Source organism: Berkeleyomyces rouxiae (genome assembly GCF_048999995.1).
Source record: "Berkeleyomyces rouxiae strain 22BRR77 chromosome Unknown BrBRR77_ptg000008l, whole genome shotgun sequence".
Lineage (NCBI taxonomy): Eukaryota > Fungi > Ascomycota > Sordariomycetes > Microascales > Ceratocystidaceae > Berkeleyomyces > Berkeleyomyces rouxiae.
Window position 1 is genome coordinate 1457733 of NW_027396498.1, and position 24268 is coordinate 1482000.

The following is a 24268-nucleotide window of genomic DNA, read 5'->3' on the forward strand; positions in this document are numbered from 1 at the left end:
TCGCCGGCAGGTTGACAGCGTCATCGGGTTATATGGCGATGGAGATATGGCGGGCAAGTGGGCGAGACGAGACGTTTGCTCAAATGGAGAGGGACGTATGTGTGTGTGTCTATACTGGTCTCTGTATACATGGCTTGACTATACACTGATATGCACAGTTGGACCTGTCTTTCTTGATGTTCTTGTCGGTGTCGTCGTTGTACTTGTTGTCTCCCTTTTCTCTGGCGAGTCCTGGTCACTAACTAAAGAACCAACCGGCCCTTTTTGCAGGGATACAGCCAGATGCAACATGGCAACATGGGACTATTAGGTGCTGCAGTACACATTTACACATGTTGTAGGCATGTACCTCGTTTGGCTTCTGCCGCAGAGCCTCCATTGTTCAGGGGAGCGAGATTTTGCAGGCTTTGTTATGTGCGGCACCAAGGGAGGGAGCAGAGGAAGGGAACGGCCGGGTGGGCTTGCGGTAGGGTTAGCCTGGAGCAGGGTTTTGCTCGGTCTTACAAGATACACGGTTGCGTAGTTAACTAGTTAGCTGTACTTTGGAGTTTGAGTTTGGCAACTAGTTAACTATGTGTAACTGGCCATGTAAGTACTTGCTCTTGTCTTGTCATCTACAGAGATCTCCAGACAGCGTTTCCACCTGCAATCAATCCCGCGGAGCTGTGGTTTCGGCATTGGGGAGCCTGGATGACAGAGCCTGACGCGTTAGGTTTCCAGACGATCTGATCTGATCTGTCTGTCTGGTGCCCTCGGTCTTGTGGTTGCGCGCAAAATCGAAACCAGTGGGCCCCACAAGCGGACCGAATCTCGGACCATCCGGTGTTATTTGAACTTGGCGGCGCTTCTGTGAGCGCTGGTCTGGTCTGGTAGCTGGTATAGGAGATTTAGCTTGTGCTATATTCGGTCAATTGGAGGGGGTTTTATTGAAGTCGTCGTTGATGCTGGGGATGCTTATTTTAACGTGGGATTAACTGTGTGTTTGTCTGTCTGGGTTTGTCTTTTTTTTTTTTTTTTTTTTTTTTTTTTTTGGCTGTCTCTCTGTCGCGGCAGTCACGTCACGCGACAGGGATTTTATAATAAGGTAAGAAAGAAAGAAAGAAAGAGCAAACAGCACCGCTCTTTCCTCCCAAAGATCGCAGCCCTTTTTTTTTTTTGTAATTTTTCTTTTTTTTCGCCCCTCCTCCCAGGCAAAGCCAAAAGAATTCGCAGTCGGGCATGAGCGCGCCCGTCTGCCAGGTTGACATTTGCTCGCTATTTTGCTCCCGGCGCCGTTTCACTGGGGCTAAAAGAAGTGTAAAATACGGCAAAGGATTGAGCACGGCAGAAAAAAAAACAAAAATACACCACAGGCTCAGGCAAGTGCGTGTGTGCCCTTGTCGCTGCGTGGGGCCCCACACGGTGTCAAAGTATTTATGTACGTGAGATCAAAACATCCAGCACTTGCATAAACGCCAAAATAGGCACCTCCGTTGGCACATGACCTACTGCAAGGTTCCCTCGACAAACAGGCCTTAATCCCGGCAATTTACCGATTTTACCGACCTTCGCGCTTCTTTCTCGGGGGTTCCCCGCCAAACTTGTTAGTGCGCTGTGCCGACGCCAATGGGCACCTGCCAAAGTAGTGGTCGTCTTCCCCATTGGGAACCTTCGTTTTCCTAACGTCATGGCAGACCGAGGGGGCAACTGCCCAGGTTTGGCGGCTTCTTCTTTTGTTGAGGTCTGGTCGCCTTGAATTAATCGCCTTTTATTCTTTTTTGTCCTTGCGCGTCTTCTTTTCTTCCCCACGAACCCGCTCGCCGGCTTCAGCTCGAGAATAAAAGTCTGGAGTCGCCCGCCTCTTCATCCAGTCCGAAAAGTCTGTCTCTTCACTCCCATCCATCATCACTCGTCATCTCCTTCATCATCTCATCTCTTCTCTGCTGAGTGCCACTTGTTCTTCTCTGTGATCATCCCACACATCTCTTCTCATTGTCTCATCCCGCCCTCGCCCTCCACAATGGGTTTCCTCAAGAGACAGACCGACCAGGTCGAAAAGGCCGAGCCTTCGTCGTCTGCCAACCCTGACGCCGCTACCCAGCGCGTCACCTTCATGGCCTGCTTCCTGGGCTGTGTGGCCTCTATCGGTGGTTTCATGTTTGGCTACGTGAGGTGAGTTACTCCGGCGCCGCTCCCGGCCTGCCGTCTTTGCTTTGTCTGCTCTACTAACACAGTCTTCTCCGCTACAGTGGTCAGATCTCCGGTTTCTTCTCCATGCGCGACTACGCCCGCCGCTTCGGTGAGCTCGCCAGCGACGGCACCTACCAGTTCTCCGCCGCCCGCCAGGGTACCATTGTTGGTTTCCTATGTGTTGGTGCTCTGTTTGGTTCTCTGGTTGCCGGCAAGATCGCCGATACCCTGGGTCGCCGCCTCTGCATTTCCGTCTCCGCCTTCTTCTGCTGCATTGGTACCATTGTCGAGGTTTCTTCTTCGTCCTCGTGGGTCCAGTTTGCCATGGGCCGTCTCGTCACCGGTCTTGGTATCGGCTCCCTGTCCGTCTCGGTCCCCATGTACCAGTCCGAGTCTGCCCCCGCCATCATCCGTGGTGTCCTGGTTTCCATGTACCAGCTCTTCATCACCCTCGGTATCTGGACTGCTGAGATGATCAACTACGGTACTGAGGGCATTGACAACTCCGCCTCGTGGAGAATCCCCAACGGTATCTCCTTCCTGTGGGCCATTATCCTTGGTCTGGGTATCCTGGTCCTGCCCGAGTCTCCTCGCTTTGCCTACCGCCAGGGCCGCGTCGATGAGGCCCGCGCCACCATTGCCAAGCTGGCCGGTGTTGACGAGAACGACCGCTCCGTGAGCAACCAGCTGACCGAGATCCGCGTCAAGCTTGAGGAGGAGAGAGCTGCTGTCGACACCAACATCATGGAGATCTTCACCGGCCCCGGCATGCTTTACCGTACCGTTCTGGGCATTGTCCTGCAGGCTGGCCAGCAGCTGACCGGTGCCAATTTCTTCTTCTACTACGGTACTACTGTCTTCTCTGCCACCGGTCTGTCCAACTCCTACGTCACTCAGATCATCCTAGGTACCGTCAACGTTGTCTGCACTTTCGGTGGTCTGTACGTTGTTCAGAAGTCTGGCCGCCGTAACGCTCTGATGATTGGTGCCGCCTGGATGATGATGTGCTTCTTCGTCTTCGCCTTTGTCGGTGAATACAAGCTGGACCACGCCAACCCCCAGAACACCCCCACCGCCGGAAACATTCTGATTGTTTTCTCGTGCCTGTTCATTGCCGCCTTTGCCACCACCTGGGGTCCTCTGGTCTGGGCCGTTGTTGCTGAGCTGTACCCTGCCAAGTACCGTGCTCCCTGCATGGCTCTGGCTACTGCCTCCAACTGGCTGTTCAACTTCCTCATCTCCTTCTTCACACGCTTCATCACCAACGCCATTGGCTACCTTTACGGTCTGGTCTTTGCTGGATGCTGCGGTGCCCTGGTTGTCATTGTCTTCTTCTTCGTCATCGAGTCCAAGGACCGCTCTCTGGAGGAGATTGATACCATGTACATCCTCGGTGTCAACCCCATTACCTCTCATAAGTGGGACTCCTCCAACCACGTCACCTCCTCCGCTGAGCAGACCGCCGCTGAGCAGTCTGGTGAGGGCGAGACTCACATGTCCAAGGACGAGGCCCGCGTGTAAACAAGAGTCTCAAAAGACTTGGAACGAGTCATTTTATTCTTCTTCTTTGGCACCACCTTGGCACCCTTCGTTTCCATTTCATTTGCTACCACGTTTTCTTCATTTATTATGTCTTCACATCCAGTTATACCCACTGCATCAGCTCAAATCTCGTTGCAGTAGATTTGGCACTCCGCTCATTGACTGTCATTCTTTCCACACCCCAAAATTCGCATCATCATTGTCTCGTTTTTTTTCTTTTTTTCGACTCCGGGGTACTATATACAGTGCACCTATTAATTCAGCATGTATTGTGTTACGTTTTATTTTTCTCTTTTGCTACATTATAATAGATGTTGGTTTAGAACACCTATAACTATGCCTCGACCTTTGTGATAATGTCCCTTCGACTAATTGCCGAGACTTGATCATCATCTTTGCGAATGCTACATAGCCAGTGATGGGTGGCCACTGATCTTCGCATAACTAACTACATAACAATAGCTCTCAGATTGTCGTCTTACATGTCAGGTAGTCTATTTTCTCTATAGCGCCACTCCTATAATACCCGGTGCTTATGTACATACATGCACATATTCCACATGGTTCTAGCCCGCTACTTGTAGTCCTGGCAAACTCCAGATACCAAAAGCGCCAAGGAAATATGTGCGCCATACCAAGAGACACTATGACGTTCTGTTGATATTACAGAGTGTAGTCGACTAGTCAAAGCAAAACGGCGAGAAGATGAGCTGCTCAATCGTCAGTCTTGGGTGCATATTTGCAATTTTCACGGAGATTATTTGGCTTAATAGCCGAGAACATTTCCGCAAATAGTCACTGTCGATGGTTACTTTGTCATTTAACCAGAGGTTTGTAGTTGTGGTTTTTTATAAGCATGGAGATGGTTACTCTTTACATGCATCACCAGATGAAAAGAAAAACTTGGATTTGCCATTCTGACGTCATCGACTGTGCTTTTGTTTTAGTATTTTTTTAACTAGTTGTATCAGCCTTGGACCAGAAAGAAAGCGGACTCGGCATTCACAAGTAAATGCCACGTCGAAACAAGCGGAATGAGCAATGCACTAGTTGGTCTTGTGAATATTACGCCATTCCAAGTGGTGACTAAGATGGAACATTTTGTTGTTCTTGTTGTCTAACGATCTCTACGCTGTGTGCTAGGATTCATGTCAAACTATCGCTGCCGGGATTACTACAAAGAGGCCAAGTTGCCAATTAGCATGCGCAAGGAGGGTCAAGTATAGCCCAGCGTACATAACGGAAGATAGAAGCCACACTAAGTAAGCGAGTCCAAATAAATGTCCGTGTTTTTGGCTCAGCGGTAATTTACACGCTTCGAGAATTTGTAAGTCAAGTGGGATGCCGAGTCTATAACCCTAACCCTAACACATAATGTTGTGAAACTTTTGAACGACATTAGAGTCTTCCCTAAGCAAGGACCGATGGTGTAGTTGGTTATCACGTTTGTCTAACACTCATTTTAGAATGGATGGACACAAAAGGTCGGCGGTTCAAGTCCGCCTCGGTTCAATTTTTGGCATCTCTTGGATTGTGCTGTTCTGTTTTTTTTTTTTCTTCTTCTCTTTCCCTCTTGACTACACACGAATATCTTGCTCTGCGCTGGGCACAACCTTCCCTCTCTGTCGTATGCCGAGAATCCCTCGCGAGTAGACAGGTAAATAAAGAATCAATCAATCAATCAACAACCTTCCCTCCTACAACCCTCGGGGTGGCACTTTTGAGTTCAAGATGTCGCCCCCTCGCCAAAAAACGAACCGGGCAATGAGCTCGCAGATGAGCAAGCAAAGCTAGAGGCCAGGACAAACACCTGGCTGGACAGCATGTCGCTCTCCTGGGCCCGCCACTATTTCCGCTCCCGTCTCGACTCTGCTTTCCGCGCCTGGTGGGCAGAGAAGGGGCGCGCCATCAGACCCCATTTGCACCGCCCAGTTGAACCCCCCAAGAAGGCTTGGTCAAGTCTCCTTGACGAGACCGATCGCAAGCTCGCCCGCGCAGTGCTGACTACTCTGTCCGGCCATGGCGACTTTGCGGCCTACCATCGCCGCTTCGAACATGAGGACGCCGTGCTCTCCTGCCCCCTTTGCGGATCGGAGACCGCCCCAGAGCATGTTTGGGTCTGCCCCTGGAACCCACAGCGGGTGTCCCGCAGCTTCTTCCAGAAGTTGATAGGCACCAAGCGCGGGGCCACCTGGCTGGCCGCCAAGGCAGCTAAAGCACCTACTGTGCTGCTCGCCCACCGCCGTGCGAGGACTGAGGCGCGCCCACAGGCCGCCGACCCTCTCGCTCGCTCCCCGTCGAGCCTACTACCGCCCGCCCCTCCACCTCCCAGTGCGGGGGCTCCCCCGGGCCTCTCGGCTTAGCGCGCGCGCTGCCACCCTCTTCTGTTTGCTCGTTCTCCCTTTCTCTCTCTACTTCCCGTCTTTCCTTTGTTACTCTTCCTTTGTCATGTTCTATCTTTCTTTTGGGTTTGGTCTTCTACAGGGTAAAGGCCGAGGCTTGGGGTCTTGTTTGGGGCCTTACAAGCGAAGGACAGCCATTGCGCTGGGCGGTCGGGGGACCCTCCGTCATTATACTTCGTGCTGTGGGGATTTTCTGTTTGCATGATTTTGGGTTTTTGGTTCTTTAGCTTCTGTATGTATTTCTTGGTACTAGTTTTAGTCCCCTGTCGTATGTCGAGAATACCTCGCGAGTAGACAGGTAAAATAAAGACAATCAAATCAAATCACGCACGAGCCGAGTAGACAGGCAAAATAAAGACTCGCAAATCATCAAAGTCTTTCAAAAAATCAACTCTTCGACAGGGATCCCCCTTCATCCGTCAGAATTTGTTTCCACAACACCAGTCCCATACATGTCACAACCGTCCAGTCCCTACATCTCTGTCTATTTTTAAACCTGTCTTCTAATTTGTTTTAGACTTGATTTCTCTTCATCTTCACGGCTACATGCGGCGAAGGCTCCCTTTCTTCCTTCAAGTCATCTCGTCTACTTCCGCTTCTATTCTATATACGCACTGGTAAATGCATAGTTGACTACTTATAGAAATACATACAACTATACATGGCTGCTTTGATATTGTCCTGTTCCCCTTGTCTCGAATTCCTGCATCCTAGGACTAATATCTACAGAGTGGCTCCATATGTTGGTATGCCTGGTGAACCTACAAACACAACTACATAGCACGGACTTGAGAATTTAAAATAGAAGGCCATTTACGAATTTTGTACCAAGGAACAATATTCTAGAACACACCGAATCCTCAAAGTCCACCAATACTTGCAAATAGTATATCCCATGTCATGGGGTTGGTTGTAGGAAGGTATAGAGTGTAGTGCAGATCCTCTACTCACGATATCAATAGCACATGCATACATGCATAGCGCATTTTCTGACTTCGTTATATAGGTGCCATAAAAAGCAAGATGCATGTAACACTGTTATTATGCAGAATACTTTGCATAGTACAGGTGAATAATATTATTCAAACCGCGAATTAGAACTCCACACACATCGGTCCGAGACTCGAACGACGTGTACGGGTACAAGAAGCCGAGTCATTGACTGTATGGAATTACTGCCATTTAAGGCAAAGCTCACCTCCGATACACCGTGAAATGTCATGTTGCCGTTGACCCAGTTATTTTATCCCGTGGTATCATCCAAGTGCTTTGATTTTGGAAACCATGTTGCGAACTAAAATTACAAGGCTGGGAGAATATTCCTTGTCAGATGGGTAGCCGCCGGTTTTATACATTGTGAGGCTTGGCCTGTGCAGAGACACTCCAGGAGGTCTATATCAGTTGGATAAATCAGTTTCAACATCATGGCCAAACTTTGAATGTATCGTGAAGTCTTTGATTAGTTTCCTTCACTTTGTTGAGAGGTTGCGAAATGGTTGGGCCTGATAGAGAGGAGCCGTGCACCATTAAGGCGTTGGCTATGTGTGAATAGCTTAGCATTAGTTAAGACAAATGATGCTGTTTGTTGTAAATTCCCACCAAGTTGGATTTTTAGCAATGAGCTGGCTTGGTAGGGTTGGGTATTTCCTGGTCTGCTGAAACTTGAGGCTTATAGTCACCAAGATCTTGTGATACGTGGTACAATGTCTAATAGAACAGAGTGGGGTTATTATTCGAGTACATCAACGGAATACTCACTAGTTAGGATATCTATGCAGTGTGTAGATGATAAACTGTCTGCCCACTATACATAATCTCAGTATGGCAAACTATTGGAGCCCAGGACAGCTCTGGCATTTTGTGTAGTAGGATCTGACTTGTGACTACACCGGGGTTATCCCCAAATTCTGGAGAAATTTTCCCCTGAGTGTTCGTTATGCGACTACTCTATGGGGAGTTCGCCATAATATCATGACGCAGAACGGCCAAGAGACAAACTTTGTACACCAAAAACTCTGGGTCAACGTTTTTCGAGATCTCGAGTACCTTTTTAGCAACGCTGAAATCACCTCTCTGGACTACGTCATGGAGCTGCGCAATCTGGAAGAAAAACACAGATTCTACGAATGAGGACTATTCTTTAATCCTGTCACGATGTGATGGACAGCATTCGTCAGTGTTAAAATGAAGATCGAGTTACTCTTTTTTTTACCATCTCAATAACAACGTTCCCTAAGAAAGCCGGCCCTCACCATATAAAGTGATGGGGTCTATTTATGGTGAAATTAGTCAACGAGAGCGACGAAACAATTGCCTCGCGCTAGCCGTCGTCTCAAAGGCTGAGATTAAACCTAGAAAAAAGTAGAAGAAAGGAAAATGCCCTCGTCATCTAGGGGCTAATAATACAAATGAGGAATGCTATTCAAAACCTATTAACAAGAACGTCGGCTTCTCCTGACACGAGTATAATTAAGTCATCTTTGACTTTGCCTTTTGCACGTATTCCTCCTCGAGCATTGTGAAAGAAGATCCTATCCACCCAGATCTTTAGATTGTGGATCTAAGAGCCTCTTTCCACATGACCTCAGGGTCAACCTCTTCGATGAAGGGCATGTTGTCTCTACTTAGCCTGTCCATTTTGATAGGGTCTCTCACCTTCCCATCGACAAGAGTGACACTAAGGATATTGAATTCTTAAGAAAATCCCGCCTACCACACATATTTAGACTTGGCAGGGCATATTTCCCAATGCCACCCCCTCTCAGTGTGCTACTTCGTTATACCACGTCACCTTCAAGCTATCCTGCTCACCAAATAATCTCTCCAGTAACTGGATTACCCTCTTCCTTTTCTACCGTACCAGCACCACTGCGGCTCCAATCGTTGCCGTCTTTCCAATCTCCGTCTTCACTCAAGCCCGGGCTTACTCGATGACGCCTGCTCTTGCCGAACTTTCCCAGGCCTAAATTAAACTGAGTTACCTATGGACGAGGATGGCAACTTGAATTATATCTATGAACTTCAACTTACGAATCTTACGCAACAAGTCCCTTGTTTTAGAATAACTGATGCTGAACTAGTTGCAGGAATATCGCCTTGAAGAAACCTGCCGAAATAGACAACCCGTAGAACGGTAGTCAGAGCGTGTCAACCAGTTATAGATCTGTTTGCACTCTGCAGAGCACTGAACACAAGGTCTTCATTTCTAAGAACTGGGTTACTCCCGCATCCATGCTACATACCCTACAAAGTGGAAGGACCCTGTGTCCATATACTCGGGCAGGAAAACCATGGCTGAGACTTGAAGGTCCAGTACGTAATGAATATCAACAGTTTTCATATGGCGCATCTTCCGTTTCAAGACTCGCCTGGTCCCCATAATTTGCTCTACCTAACACGCAACTTCTGAGGCCTCTCTTCAATGAAAAAAATAACACCCCGCGCCCTTTAGTAGCCGTCCTGTAACCCGAGGCCAGCTATATCCTTCACCACAGCCCAACTAGCGTTTTGCAGTAATAGGCCTACAATACTTTATCTCAAAGCTGCGAAGAGCCCGATGTTATATCTGGTGTCCCCAATGAAGGGGGGTGTCTGTTACACTGCTTTCGCTAATCAGGGCTCAGAAGGCCCCCGATGATGCGGCGTTTGGAGATCATATAGGCAGCAAGAGTGTCTCGGGGTTTCTTTCTAAATTTACAAAATCTCTCAACCTCTAACTAGCAAATAGCTAACCAATACGTTCAAGTCAGATCAACTGGCGATGCTGAACATGTCACTGCTACCCTCACAACTAAAGGAAAAGCGTTTCACACGATGATCATTGGCAACCATTCTCAATGTACGTCACGTTTTCCTGACTCACAAAGTCCGCACACTCCCAAGTATGACAGTACCAGCGTGATTGCTAACACGAGTCCGTCTTTCGATAAACGGACTCTACATCTCAATGTGGTCCTCCACCTTGTACACGAAGCTGTACAACAAGGTTGGATTGGGTATATTTACGCTACCACTGGTGTAGTCACTCACTGCTGGTGGACTCACAAAAGTGGTGGACTGATAGAAGTTCAAGACCTTCTCTTACTCGTGTTATAGATCAAGTAACTAACTTTGGATCCAAAATGGCATGTCCGGTGTGTTGATGTGCCACACGCGGTAGTTGGCCCTGAAATCCACCATATTAGGGCCTGACACATAACTGCATCTGAGTTGTCTCCAATGGTGTGGCCCCATTTTCCCTTGAGCCCTTTGCTTTGTGTCTACTCTATAGCGACTTTGTCGCAATCCTCCTATGTAAACCTCTAAAGGACAACCTCGGTCCCCTAGAGCCAGAGGTTTATCGAGAAATCGCGCCCAACAGAGGACTGAAAGGACAAGGTATTTGGGTATAAACAGTTCTTTTCCTTTCATCAGTTTCTAGACTTAGGCTTGGAGATCATCGATCTCTTCTTCTCTGATGACTGAACCTCTTGATCATCCTATCTCCTTGAACTTGTGAGGCTCCGAAATATGCTTTCCGTCATAGAACAACAGTAGGTCCTCCTATTAGATACTGACGGTATCTGGGTAGCTCGTAAACCAGCATTGGTAATCTAGTCTTTTCATCATTAAAACGGTAGAAAATAGTCATATTACGATCCCGTCACAGTTACGCAATGTTCCATATTGCCTTTTAACTAAAAGCTCAAGTCAGCGGTAATTTGACTTTTTCTTTTCAAAAGAAATGTGGTGAAAACATGAATAACTATCGGTAGTTACAAAAGAAGACGTGAATTTCGGTGAGTGTGTTGGCCGACTACTGATATGAATCAAACATACCCGGTCATTATCGAGAGAATGGGAAAAATACAGTGTTTGGTCTACATATTCTTAAAGTATAGGTGCGTATAGAAGGAATGGAATAGTCAAATTGGCCAGCCTTGACATTCTAGATACTATATCAAGCAGCGTTCACTCGCTGGTACTCCGTATTATACCCTGTTAGTTGAATTTCAGAGTCTCTGACCTTCTGATCTTTGCGTGTTTCGTTGAAGCATTTCGAAGGGTGAAAGTAGTTGAACAAAAAAGTGGTAACCAGCATCAGGAAGATATCGAAGACATAAACGTACCACTCCTTGGACTGGAACTTCCCTTCTTCTCCCTGAATATACTCAATCAAACGAAACACGGATCGAACCAAGATCAAAAGGCTAGTAGTGTAAACTACAATAAGGAGTTTGTACCACATTTTATCGAGTCTGCCAACCTTTGGTGTTGGCTTCTGATTCAATCTCCGGTGGAATATGCAAGTCACTGTGATGAAAAAGCCAAAGAAGATGATCTGAACGATGAGACCAATGACGATCATAGTTTCTCCTCTACTTTTTTCAGCCTGTGTCTTAGCATTTGACAGTTGACCGCCACCTGCAAAGTGTTAGTTCCTTCACTAAACTGCATTCTTGGATTATTTCTGTGTGTACGAACCGATGAATTGCAGTGCAATGGAAATGATATCACCCAGCAAAAAGAACTTGGTTAACCAAGCTGATCTAACAAGAGAGTATGCTTCGGCTTCTAGTAGGGTAATAAGTCGACCCAAAATCATGTAAATGGAGGCAGCGTAAAATGTCGGGCCGAGTAGAAGAAATAGATATTGGATGATGTAGGGTCCCAAGGACCAGTCAGGTGTCTCTTTAGCACCTATGCAGCGACAAAGACAGCCAATACACTCGACTATAAATCAACAGCGACATTAGCGGTCTAGAACTATGAGTTTAAGCTTTACACTCAGCCGTATATACGTACAAATTGAGCCAAGTAGAAATGGTAGAAAGAACCAAGTGCGGTGTTTGAGAATTTGGTAGATGTGGAGGAGACACGATACCAAGAAGCCAAACGTGAAAATGGCGCCCACGGCAAGCGATGGTTCGTACTTGTACAGGTCTTCTTCAGCCATCTTTGCGTCGGGATGTTGTTGCTAAGAGGTGAATGTGGAAAGCTTCAGACGAAAATTCGGATTTGAACAAGAAAATAGAGTGTTGAAGGAGATGACTTAATACTGTTGAGAGTGTTATTGGTTCAAAGCTGTTCGGAATAGATAGGGAGGTACTACTTATTCATATATACTCTAACGACTACGGAGGAAAGGAAGATCTACTACCCGTCTTACGCAACTCCAGATCTCATACTCCCTAGCCGTCACTGTTGTGGCCCCTATAGCTCCTTTTCTTTGGTGCCTACCAGCATATTGATGCCTAGTAGGTGGGTTCTAGAGAATGCATTTTCTCGGAAATATTTGACTGGTTACTTGAAAGGCAACTCTTTTAAGCACTGTGAATTGGTCTTGTCTGGAACAAAAACTTGCGAATTGGGCAAGTCAAGGAGTTCAATCGGAGGCTAAATAAAGAACCTTGACATGGGGCTAAGTGGGCCACTTCCTGGGTGACACAATTTAAGCTTGTGTTACTGTAACGGGAACCATGAATGTGTGTACAGAACTACAGCCCTAGCTAGCCACCCATGTTGTTGTGTAGAGCCTCGGAAACCCTCCGATTTACCACTGCACCATATTACAGCAATACTGCGCCTTACGATGCCGTAGCAAGAATAGGCAGCTATGAATTTCAGTCATGTTTTGGCTTGACAAATGGGGCCATGACTGGTTAGCCACATGAATGCGGCGGCCCTAAATATTTCTTGGTAGAACCCAAGACACAAAGGTTTCAAGCTTGTTGAAAGAAGCCATGGTACATTATAAGCCGACCACTTGATATAGGAGGTACATCAGAGCCAAAAGACACCCGTTTGGCAGTCCCATATAGACATTCTTTGGTTTGGGTGAATAGAAAACACAACCTCCATCCAGGCTTTTCCTTTCCTTGGACTCATCATTAGGCACATTACCTCTATTAAATGTTGTGGACCAATAGTTTATGCAGCAAACAGCAGAGTCTCCTTCACAAGGCATAATGATAATGCAGATACTCTGAACAAACTTTCCCAAGGTGACGAAAGCATCAAGAGCTCAGCTGACAGAAGCAACAGCCCCCCTCCCTCCTCTTTCCTAAATTCAAGTATACCCTAACAAAAGCAAAGGTTGGTTACAGGTTTTCAGGCCTCATTCTCGTGGGGCGATATCCGTTCTGATACTATTCCATCTGATACAACGCATTTTTTATTGTGTTGTCTACTAGCATGACCGAGCCACTAATGCGTAGATTCTAAATCTGAGCTGTTGAAAGTGACAGTCCCATGTAAGCTCTTGCACAAGCTACATGCAGAATAGGGCTACCTACAACTAAATAGGTGCGTTTTTCGACTACTGGGCAAAGGACTATGTTTCGCCTTGTTCCAGATAATTCACAAACACGATTAGATTGTGACTCTAGGCTGCCACTGTTATCGTGAAATGTTTCAAGTGTTTCCAACGGTTAAATTCTTCCTTCATGGGTGATTTTCAGTTAGGTAATTGTTAGAACTTACTCGGGTCCTTTGACGGAAATGTTCTTCCGGAACATCAGACAATATAACACGCAACAGAAGTCAGTAAAGGCAAAGATCTGGTGCTATCTAATTGCTCTTGTATTCAGGTATGGAGGAAATGAAGACTATAATCTAAAAGAAAAGAAATGTTATCTGCGGAAAAAGAGTGACATATGTGTGAATCGTATATATATTGCAAGTATGTACAGATCTATGATTTAAACCGTCTTCCGCTCTTACCCCTCTCTTGTATGGGTTATTAGGCGGAAGGGTTTTTCCTGTAGTGCTTAGTCAGGATATTGTGCCCCTGATTTTGACAGCATATAGCCCTTTTATGTGCATGGTGCGAAGAAAATAGTCGGAACAAATGAGATTCAGAGACTTCTAAAAGTCTACGTACGGTGATACTTCGACCGGCTATAGCTGTTGCACTGTTTATCTGCATGGTTTAAGGAGACATGTTCGCGCCTGGGAACATTCGCATCATGTTATGTAGCTCATCCTGAAGAGCTTACTATATTGGAGTTAGCAGAACATCAACAAAGCTTTTTTCTAACATCCTAAATCATGACAACAGTTCATAGGTATATTTGCGGCCCGCTTCGTACAAGTGCTTGTGATTTGTACGCAAATTTCAATTGGGTTTTCGTTTTGACTATTTGTAATCTTGTCTAGGAATGCTCTTTAAGTCGTCGATACAGATGCGGAGCATATCAGGACCGGAAATAGGAGTCTAGAACTGTGATATTTGATATGGTGAGACTGTAAATACGTTTACCCGTGATATAAAGGCCAATGCTCGCTCGAATTAAACAGAAACTCTCCATCCTTAGATAGGTATAGTTGTTAATGGGAATATGTGAAGAGCTAGACAATGTTGTAGTAAGACTTTTACCGGCTACAAGCTTCGCTTGACTCCCGTGATATTTTCCACAAAACCATGGGGGAATGCACAGTTTGTTTGAAAGGCCATAATTGGCTATAACTGGCTAATGACGACTGTTATAGACTAAAATACCAGACAAGAGTGGTTATGCCAAACAAAAAACTCATGTGTAAAACCAAGATCTTAGAAACCTAAACTACAGAACATGACACTTAGACCAGAAAGTTATGGGCTATTATTATCAACTGCCTTTGATCAACCAACAACCTAGCGATGGCCAACTTTGCTCACTATGGTCAGTTAGTTAGTTATTATTGAAGCCTTGCGACGCCTTGGGCGCCCATTCCATGGGGAAAATATAGACTATAGTGGATCTAGATACTGGACGGGAGCACGATGTAACATGATTTCGGCAACAACAGAGGGCTATTCGGGAGTACTCAATCAAAGGTTAACCTTTTGATACTAATGGTGGGAAAAGCTCGAAGAACCTGAGATCCCTCGTCACATCAATCACTAGAAAGTTCCGAAGAAAATCTTTTACTGGTCCCGCAGGCCATTTTTCCACCGGACAGTGTTTTTTGAACACACTCACTGCGATTTCCCAGGGGCTGTCGCATACTATAGTGCCCCGTGATGAAGCCACAATTTGTCCACGATGGTCGCTATGATCAGGGGCGACATTCAGAATTATTGTGGAAATATACTCGTGTGCTTAAGACTTTCTCTATTCCCTTTTGGCACGATTCTTCCGAGACTAGTGCTGTGCAATGACAGAGTATTCCGTTCAGCTATGAGCATATACCAGTAGTTGTAACTAACTAGTTGATGGGTTGCCGTTGATGTTTGGGGTATCCTAGTTCAATGAGGCTGACTGCATAATGGGAATGGAACCCGACATCATAGGTTGTTCAACAGTTCTTTTTTAGCTCGCATGCCTTCCTTGACCAGGCACTCTACGATTCTGAACAAATCGTGGTCTCGTCGTGGGACACCGGCGGGCTGTGGTAGCCCCTAGGAAGCCACCGTGAGTGCGTTCACCGAACGCCGTCCGGGGAATCTATTAGCTGCGCGGCTAGCGAAGAATTCTCCTCGGGACTGTCTAAGGATTTATGTGACGTGGGACGTCAGGCTTTTCGAGTTTGTCCCTAGCCAAGTATCCGAAGGGCACCCCTTACTAAAGTGTTTTCGAATGGCCCTCTGTTGCTGGCAGAATCGTGTATATATAGACCTCCCGTTTTGTATATAAATATAATATAGTCCGCATGTCTGCACCGGGATGATGATGTGACCCACGTAGCATCAATCCCAAGCCTCTGGCTATAGGGTCGCTCTGAACGTGACACCATCCTGCGAGACTCTAAAAAATACATGAACATGAAGGATGAAGATCATGAATTTTTCCCAGACGCATAAGACGTATCTATGTGACAGTCTTGCATTAGGCAACGCCATGAACATGATGCGTTCCAGCACACATTTATAGGTAGTCTGTGGAGTAGCCTATACCCTGCATTGGATATTCCTTTGACTTTCTCACATACCTCAGAAAAGCTCTCCCTCCATCAAATAGAAATATCCTTACATTTCCTTTATTTAGTAGATACTCTCATCGTTTAGATCATCGTCTCTGTTTCCTTTACCTATGAATGCAAGAATCAATCTATTTCTCTATATCTTTGCGTGCACTCACTTCTAGTGTATGTTAATTGTGTTACATTTCGAAACTTAGGTTCGCAACAAGACCTCAGTACGTCTTTTCAATCGTTTGCTCAAATATCACGGGAGATCCATTTTCATGTGTCTTGAAACTTAGTAGTTATAACTAACTAATAGAACGATTTTTGGCTTGGAAGGGAGTCAGAGAGTTGGCCTCAGGAATAGCAGCAAAGGTCCTTCAAGTTGGGGCGTCTTTCTGCCCCCATTATTGAAAACGACCCCTGGTCCAGTGGCAACAATCCAAGAATGATATCCTATTCCCTCCATGATCAGAAGGTCCGTAGCTCTACCCAAGTCCTCAATGAGCAACAAATATGGTAGCCTACTTGATAAATGAATCACAGAAAAAGAGTCTATGGTTGGTCATTCAACATTGCTATAAGATAGGCACCAGGTAGTTATGCGTCTTTGGGGGTTTGAAGTCAAGTGAAGGGTATGGATTCGCTAGTTCATCAACTTCGAGTTGTGATGTTTAAGCCAACTTTTCACTATCTGAGAGCTACAAATGGAGAATTCACCATGTAAATGGAAAGTCCGTTTATTTCTAAGCATGAGAATATCTTCTCTTGGTAAGTTGAATTAGCATATGATGATCAAGTATTATTTGGAAATCTTCTACCAAACATTCGTAACTCCATGACAAAAGCCACTGTGAGAGACCATCCCTTGATGACTCAAAAAGATGAGTATCATTGAAGGACACTGACCTTCCATTACTCCAGACATGCACTCTTAGAAGACAGATCAACAAGGAATCTTAGAATTGGTCTTCAGCTCAACAACTTTTTTTGGGCGAGACTTCTAGTTAGCCCTAGCAACATATGGGTGCCCAATAATACCAAAGTTATGGGTTGACGTCGAGCGGCGCAGTTGTCGGAGATAAAAGTGTAGTTAGTTATGTATGCACATAACTACATACATACATAACTATTAGACTATGAATGTATGAAGGAGATCTGGATTGACTGGAAGGTTGAGAGAAAAGACGTTATTGTGATTCTGTTCTATCTTAGATTCTACCACAAAGGAAAGGGAAGACCCTGTGCATTATATGTCCATCAGATTTGTCGTGCAGGTAACCTTTTCCTCGCACGAGCGAAAAAAGGTTATTCACAGATCATGCGATCTGAAGTTCGCCACCTTAAACATGAGATCCCAAGGTCTAACATATGACCTTGAAGTCACGTGAGTTAATGATGCAACCTATGGCATCGGACACTAGTTAGACGGCGGTGGTTCCCTTCCAACAATAACTAACTACATGCATGCATAACTAGTTACATTTCATAGCCATCGTTAGCTAGAGGGTGAAATGAAGAACACGGACAAAACCCTAACTCCAGCCCTTTTTTTTGGTGGAATTTGTTTGAGTTGACGAAGCTATACAAATAGACACTTGTGAGGATGTTGAACTCTCGTACAACTCGTTAACTAGGCAAGCCAGATTCTGTTCTACAAGGATGAATCTCGATGACGAACCTAGGAAATCATCATCCAATTTAGCCTTGCCTAGGAGGTTATGAGCCAACCCAAATTAACTATTGGCCGTTGCCTAGATCCTACACTTGCATGATTTATACATACGACTTGTACACATTTTCTTCCGTGGATGAGCAATCTGTACTCTCGAAACATGTCCGACGAGTAACTGGACGTATTTATCTGGCGTAAGCTTGGTAGGGTTACATATTTCTATAGGGCTAGTTACAAGGATAAACGCATTGTAACTATGTACATGTGTATATGTGTACATACACATTGCTGACTATAGTGATCATATCCCTGCGCATAGTTGGCCATCGGACGTGGCCTAAGCTCTGCGATATTAGGCAAATATACACCAGGGGACGTCAAAGACATTTATTCAGCAAGGGCGCAGCAAAACCGTGCCGCCATAACCGCGATCGCCGCAGCATCTGCTAATGGGCGAGAACCTATTCTGTTGAGCTAACCGCACAGCCTTGACTGTGCTGGCTCGTGTCTAATCCCAGGCTGTCTTTGTTTACTATTCAAAGTAGAACGCGCTAGGCATCTAGACTTGTGCTCGGACCGGACAAGCGTAACTGCAAGTGAGCATGTAAATACAGAGGGAGCAGAGTAGACTGAACGGGGCAGATATCTCAGGATCCCGAGGCTTCATTGAAGCCGAACTCTGGGGTACTTGTAACTAAACATAATTAACTAGCTAATTGATTAGCTGGTATGTATGTACTTGTGTCGCGTGTAGTGTCGCGGGCGGCAAAGGAGAGCGCAATTTTGCCGTGAACTCGGATAACTACATGGTTAGTAATTGTTCAATGAACAGATGAAACGTTGGCTGAGACAACCACCGCTGTCCACGTGCACTTAGCGCGGGATTCACCCATGGGGTGTGTCTACACGTGTATAAACGCACGTCGGCCATCTTTTGTTTTGTTTTGGTTAACTAGTCAGTTGCTGAGTTTTATGGTTCCGTCACCTGTCGGAAATGTTGAAAGTAGACCAAAAACAAAATTCACCGGGGGGCTACAGGCACAATTCATAGCGGAGTCTCCTTGACTTTGAGATTAATGCGAAGGAAATGTGTTTCATCTAATTTTGTATACACCACGGCATTCTAGACGTTCGTGGACACGAGGGAGTAGGCACAAGTAATAAATACGACTAGTACAACTCCAAGCTAGTTGACTCTAAGTCGTGTAGAGATGTCAACTGTATCCGTGGCGAGCTCTTCAGTGGTAGACATTAGGTTTACTGGGTTAGAAATACTGGAATGTTCTAGATGCCATTACCTCCTGGAGTCGGCTACGGCACCACTACTTAACCACATACTTGGATGCATCTTCGAACAAAGCCATAACAGTATTCATCAGCCACAGGGGCGGCTCTTGATACAAGTGAGTAGATGCCAAAGACTCAGTCGCCCCTTACTCAAAGCACAGATCCCCGCCCAGCACTTTACATACGCGCCAACCGATCGCCCTGTCTGTGCACATAGGCTAAGGCACGCTTAGTTAGTTACATATGTACATGTACATACATAGTTAACCAACTGGTCAACTAATCTGTACTTTGATTTTTGGTGTGAAGAAGTTCGCTTGTGCTCGGTATAGTTGGCTACTTGTACAAAACTATAACCTTATTCACAGAGCCATCCGGGTCATCTCCTATGAACTAAATCCAGTGGTTCATGCGCCAAGCAATATACAAGCCGAGCACGCCTCAATAACAGTCTGAGCTGGTGTTTGCCTGTTGCTCGCCGTACAGGGATGGGATGGGATGGGATTTCGGGGTCATGCGACTCTTCGGATATACAAGAGTTAGTTGTAGCTATCTTTGTTCTAACTTGGTGGCCACTCACCATGGTGACAAGCGTGCATCCACATGTATGTAGATACATGCAGTCAACCGCCGTTTTAGCATTCATTACAGGACACTCGATACCGATATAAATACTCATGGGCGTTCCCACTCTTTTATCTCCTTTGTTCTTAGCCAGATCCCAACTGCCTTTCTTTCCTTTAGTTCGCCGAGTTGCTTGATGCAACATTGCCATTCGTTTTGTCATTTCGCCATTTTCTTCATTTCACCATCATTATGCATTTTAACGCAAAGCTTTTCGTCGCCGCACTTTCCGTGTTGAAGCTGGCCACGGCAACCCCCGTCGCCTTGCCCCAGAACAACGGAGACGGTGCCGACTCTTGCCCTACTGAAGCGTTGACCGAGGCGACTTGGACCAAGCTCAAAGTCGACGAATTCCTTAATACCACAGCTGGGAAACTCACCACAAACAATGTCCAGGGGTTTGCTTCCTCGCTGGGAGCCCCCAACTTCTTCTGGTTAGTATAGTTGCCTTTTGTTGACGAACTTGAGATATCATTTTCATGAATGTAAAGGTCTAACCCATGTGTCTGTAGTGGACTTGACAAGTTTTGTAACGCTGGCCAGCCTTGCCTACCTGTCGACCTTCCTGGATGGTAAGTTTGCCTGGAGACAAGATTGCAGATCCCACCATCTCATGGAAGTATTTGCACACCGAGGCATCTAACTAACTAGTCAATGCAGGTATGCGCTGGTCGCAATTCAGAACTACAACAGCTACATGAATTCTCTCAACACTGCCGTTTCGTTTGCCGCTAATATCATGGCTTTGGAAATGCCCGCTATCATCAAAGATATCTGGCCCAAGGCCCCTGATGATTCCACCTCTCTTAAAGAGCTGACCTCGATTGTCAGCCTTGGCCTGAGCGTCGTCCCATTCACGGGCGCTTTGAAGCAAGCGGCCTCTGCTACCAAAGGAGTCACTAGCTTCCTAGGCAATCAGATCAAGCCCCCGGCGCAACCAGACCTATTTGTTAAGTGGAGTGACCTTGCGTCGAGCATATCCACTGTCGTCAAGGACTATCAGGCCGTCATCTCAACGTCTCTTCAAAATACCCTCAATGCTGAAATAAACAATGAAACCATGGGTATTAACTCTATTTTGGCCGGTGGGGGTTTCTTGGGTGTCTCCCAAAACTTCACGGAATCAGACATGCAGAAGGGCATCATCGAAAGTATGAAACTTCGTTCTATCGCCCTTGCACTGCAAGGACGGAAGGCCTTTGTGTACAGAAGCATTGGTGGCTGCTACAACCCGAACAACGAGGCCTCGAAAGGCTGTGGCACGGTTGATGGTGTTGACTACAGTTATGCTCTTCGAATGGGTGACGAGGAACAACAAGAACTCGCTGGCACGCTTATCAACAAGTACGGCCTCACCGCGGAAATCTTCCTGCAGGGCCCCTCGGCCTGTTTTGACCGCAACAAGGTGCAGCTGTACACCCCCGAGGTGCTACCTGCTGACCCCAAGGCTGCCTGCATTTTTAATCTTCCTGTGTGCACTTTCAACCGTGATACCTTTCCAGGACGCACTGTCGCGGAAAACTGCAGGCTGCAGGGGATCGATGTTTGAGCATCGTTTATTTGGATTGAGAGACAGTACATAGGGTGTGGTGTGGTTCTCTGACATATAGTTACTAGCCTCGAGACCTTTTTGATTGAGCACCAATACATAAGCGATGATACCGATGAAATTCACAAGCAGCTAGTTAGCTAGTTGGACATTTCTAATGCCATGTTTGCACCGAACCGAGAAGCATGTCAACATGTCAACCCATTTGTACAACAGGAAACGGAAATTGTGGAACTCCATGGCCGATTTCGCTTAAGTCATGCCATCGGTCTAGTTGTAGTTTTATCCAAATGCTGGGCTTGAGCCACCCCCCCTCCCCTTCTTGGTACATACATACATACATATGTAAATGTGTATGTGTTATAGCGGGCTAACTACACCACTGTCAACCAAGTTTACGCCACATCCAAACTGATCCTGAGCATCAACAGTATCCAAAGCTAGATTGATGCGCATTATCAATATAAACTATTCTTGTGTGAATCGATGATCTGTTAACTCCCTCTGTTCTAGGTTTAGGGCATCCTCCTGGTGTCCTTTATATACTCCTCGCATGTCCAGTCATGTGCGCACTCATCTATGTAAGAGGCACTCTTTTTCTGACAATTCTACGTATGGAAATAAGTGCTCTCCGACAATATTTACCAATAGAAGCTCCGGCGTGAATGAATCCACACATTACTTCATCTTGAATACCAGAACAATACGTAGAGAGTAATTGGTCGTCTTCTAGAAATCAGGGGGAAATATCAATGATTTATGTAACTTACTAGTTAACTGTCTAAGCGCTACAAATTCTCTTTACTGAACAACCCCAATCAAAGGTCTTGACACGTCCACCACCAGCCAATAAAGCCTGAGCTGTCTGGGCACGTACGCTCACTAACTGACTACAAGGAAAGCAAACAGGGTAGTTAGATATCAAGGGCCTTGAGTAACGCATTTGTCCGTCCGTGGTACCGAAAAGCGGCTTTTCGTCCGCCGAATGGAAAACAGGTGTTCCAGACCTTAATTGACCCTAACCCTAATGTCACGAACTCCAACTGGATTCTCAACAACTCTCCAGGCTATGCCCGTAGCCTGTAACCTGTAGCCTTGTTTTGGCGGACGGTAGGAGAAAAAGCCCAGCCAGGATAGCGCTGCTTGAGTCCCCTTCCGCTCCCCAGTTCCGACCGGTTTTTCCCCTTTTCCGGGGTTGATGTACCACATACCTTTTCCTTTGTTTTCCGGACCTTCATCTTGGAGGTATTTTCGAGGACCCTAGGGTGCCTCGACATCTAATGATCCAACAGGGTTGGTCCCACGTGACCCACAGACAGACATTAAACGTAACAATAATAATAATAAAAGCAAAAGAAGCTCCGTTGTGCGCTGGACTTGTCAAAGCGTGTAAACTACTACTGCACCAAAAAAGACGAACGTTCATTTGGACTTGCTTACTTAGTAGGGCTTCTATCTTCCATTATGTACTGTTGATGTATTGTGAGTACAAACCCTTACATCTCACAATTCCATCGAAGTTGTCTCCAACATCGATGGCAGAACTTCAGCTCACGTCTGGCATGGGGCAAATTAATCTGCCATCATCATCTCCTTGTAAGTTTTGCCTTTCACCTCCATCGTGACACGGTCACGTACATCACCTGTCATTAGCATAAAAGTATCGGCAATTGTCTTTTATGATAGCAATGGAAGTTTGCCTTCCGCATCGGAAGACTTATGGGCTACCTCTTGGACTGAGGTCTGATCACAAGGATTTTGGATATAAAGAATGGCTCTTTCTCTCTATCTGGTGAATGTAGTTATGAGCTTGTAATCAATCGATCATATTGTTCTTCCATCTTAGGATCATAGACTTAATTACTCTTTGAACTCGTGACGATCCAGAAGAAACTTCTGTGAAGGATAACAGTGAATCCTCCAATCTTCACTGACATGTACGCTGGGCTATACTTGACCCTCCTTGCGCATGCTAACTGGGTAGCTTGGCCTCTTTGTAGCGAGCCCTACAGCGATGGTTTGGCAGGACCATTCGCAGCTACAAAATCAACTTGACCCAAACCAAGTGAATCATGGGTAAATTTTTCTCGTGCCTAGGCTTAGGGTCTGAGACAGCTGGAACTATGCGCTTCAGCGAAAGAGTTACATTTTAGAAACAATCTGCGTGGGACATGATGAGTTTTTTGGTGAACTTCCAAGCGATATGAAACAACTCCGACCTGAAGTTTCATACCAAGGCGTTGCGCGATATTATGTTGATGGCACCGGGCCCGAAAATGCCACGACAAGCTGACTTGTTCTTGGCGTGGAGCTAGGCGGCGCTTCACTTGGCTACATGGTTGTTGTCGAAGCGTGTAAACTATCACTGCGCTAAAAAGACGAAAGTTCATTTGGACTTGCTTACTTAGTAGGGCTTCTATCTTCCATTATGTACGCTGGGCTCTCATGGCCACTGTGCTGTACGCTAACTGGGTAACTTGGCCTCTTTTGTAGTGATCCTAACAGCGATAGTTTGACAGTTGTGAAATATATGAATTTATTCGCGGCTGGCGCTGTACCCATGCATGCGGGTAAGATGAACCCCACCCTTTTTGGCAATGCATTTTGTCGTCGTCAATTTTTAGTTACGCCGCGTGCCAAGGTTTACTAGTCGAATGGGCATCACGCGCGGCTAATCTACCCAGGCGAAAAGAATAAATGCTTGGAACGCGGAGGCTTGCGACCTCCAGAGCGGCCCTAAAGCCTCTGCGATGGTTGTGAAGATCGGATCACGAGTACTGGGTCTTTGCAGTAGCTATAGGACGCAGTGAAAAAAGATCTCAAATCAAAGAAAGGTAACTAAAGTAATCAGCTACTCAGTTACACTGACAGCAAGCAGGGGAATAACATAACCGGGACGGGGTTTCATGACAGGTGAGTCGTGTGAGTCCTGAAGGAACACCGCGCGTGGATAGTCTTATTCAATGTCCGTTCTTGAGGTGCAACGCTAACATTGGCACAGAATTCTTTTGTAAGTGCCTTTGCATGTAAATGCCCATGTTGAGTTGGTATAGACTAACTTTGCAACATTATGATTGAGTAACTTGCTGCTCAACGCAATTGCAATCTGCCATCTATCTGTTATGCCAGGTATGTGCTTGCACTATTGTTGATTAG

General features: G+C 46.1%; 4 protein-coding genes across 4 annotated transcripts; 3 read left to right on the plus strand and 1 right to left on the minus strand.

The window, feature by feature from the left end:
• Window positions 1–1999: 1999 nt before the first annotated feature.
• Window positions 2000–3690, plus strand: BROUX77_006556 (uncharacterized protein; the record flags this gene model as incomplete). The annotated part of the gene is made up of 2 exons (XM_073751554.1): window positions 2000–2151; window positions 2229–3690. 2 exons carry the CDS (start codon window positions 2000–2002, stop codon window positions 3688–3690), a joined length of 1614 nt encoding a protein of 537 aa, XP_073603625.1.
• A 1844-nt stretch (window positions 3691–5534) lies between these two features.
• On the plus strand, window positions 5535–6074 carry BROUX77_006557 (uncharacterized protein; the record flags this gene model as incomplete). The annotated part of the gene is made up of 1 exon (XM_073751555.1): window positions 5535–6074. One exon carries the CDS (start codon window positions 5535–5537, stop codon window positions 6072–6074), a length of 540 nt encoding a protein of 179 aa, XP_073603626.1.
• A 4978-nt stretch (window positions 6075–11052) lies between these two features.
• Window positions 11053–12048, minus strand: BROUX77_006558 (uncharacterized protein; the record flags this gene model as incomplete). Its single annotated transcript, XM_073751556.1, has 3 exons — window positions 11053–11516; window positions 11577–11825; window positions 11898–12048. 3 exons carry the CDS (start codon window positions 12046–12048, stop codon window positions 11053–11055), a joined length of 864 nt encoding a protein of 287 aa, XP_073603627.1.
• Window positions 12049–19755: 7707 nt separating this feature from the next.
• On the plus strand, window positions 19756–21112 carry BROUX77_006559 (uncharacterized protein; the record flags this gene model as incomplete). Its single annotated transcript, XM_073751557.1, has 3 exons — window positions 19756–19997; window positions 20076–20135; window positions 20224–21112. The coding sequence occupies 3 exons, from the start codon at window positions 19756–19758 to the stop codon at window positions 21110–21112; spliced, it is 1191 nt and encodes a 396-aa protein (XP_073603628.1).
• Window positions 21113–24268: the final 3156 nt, after the last annotated feature.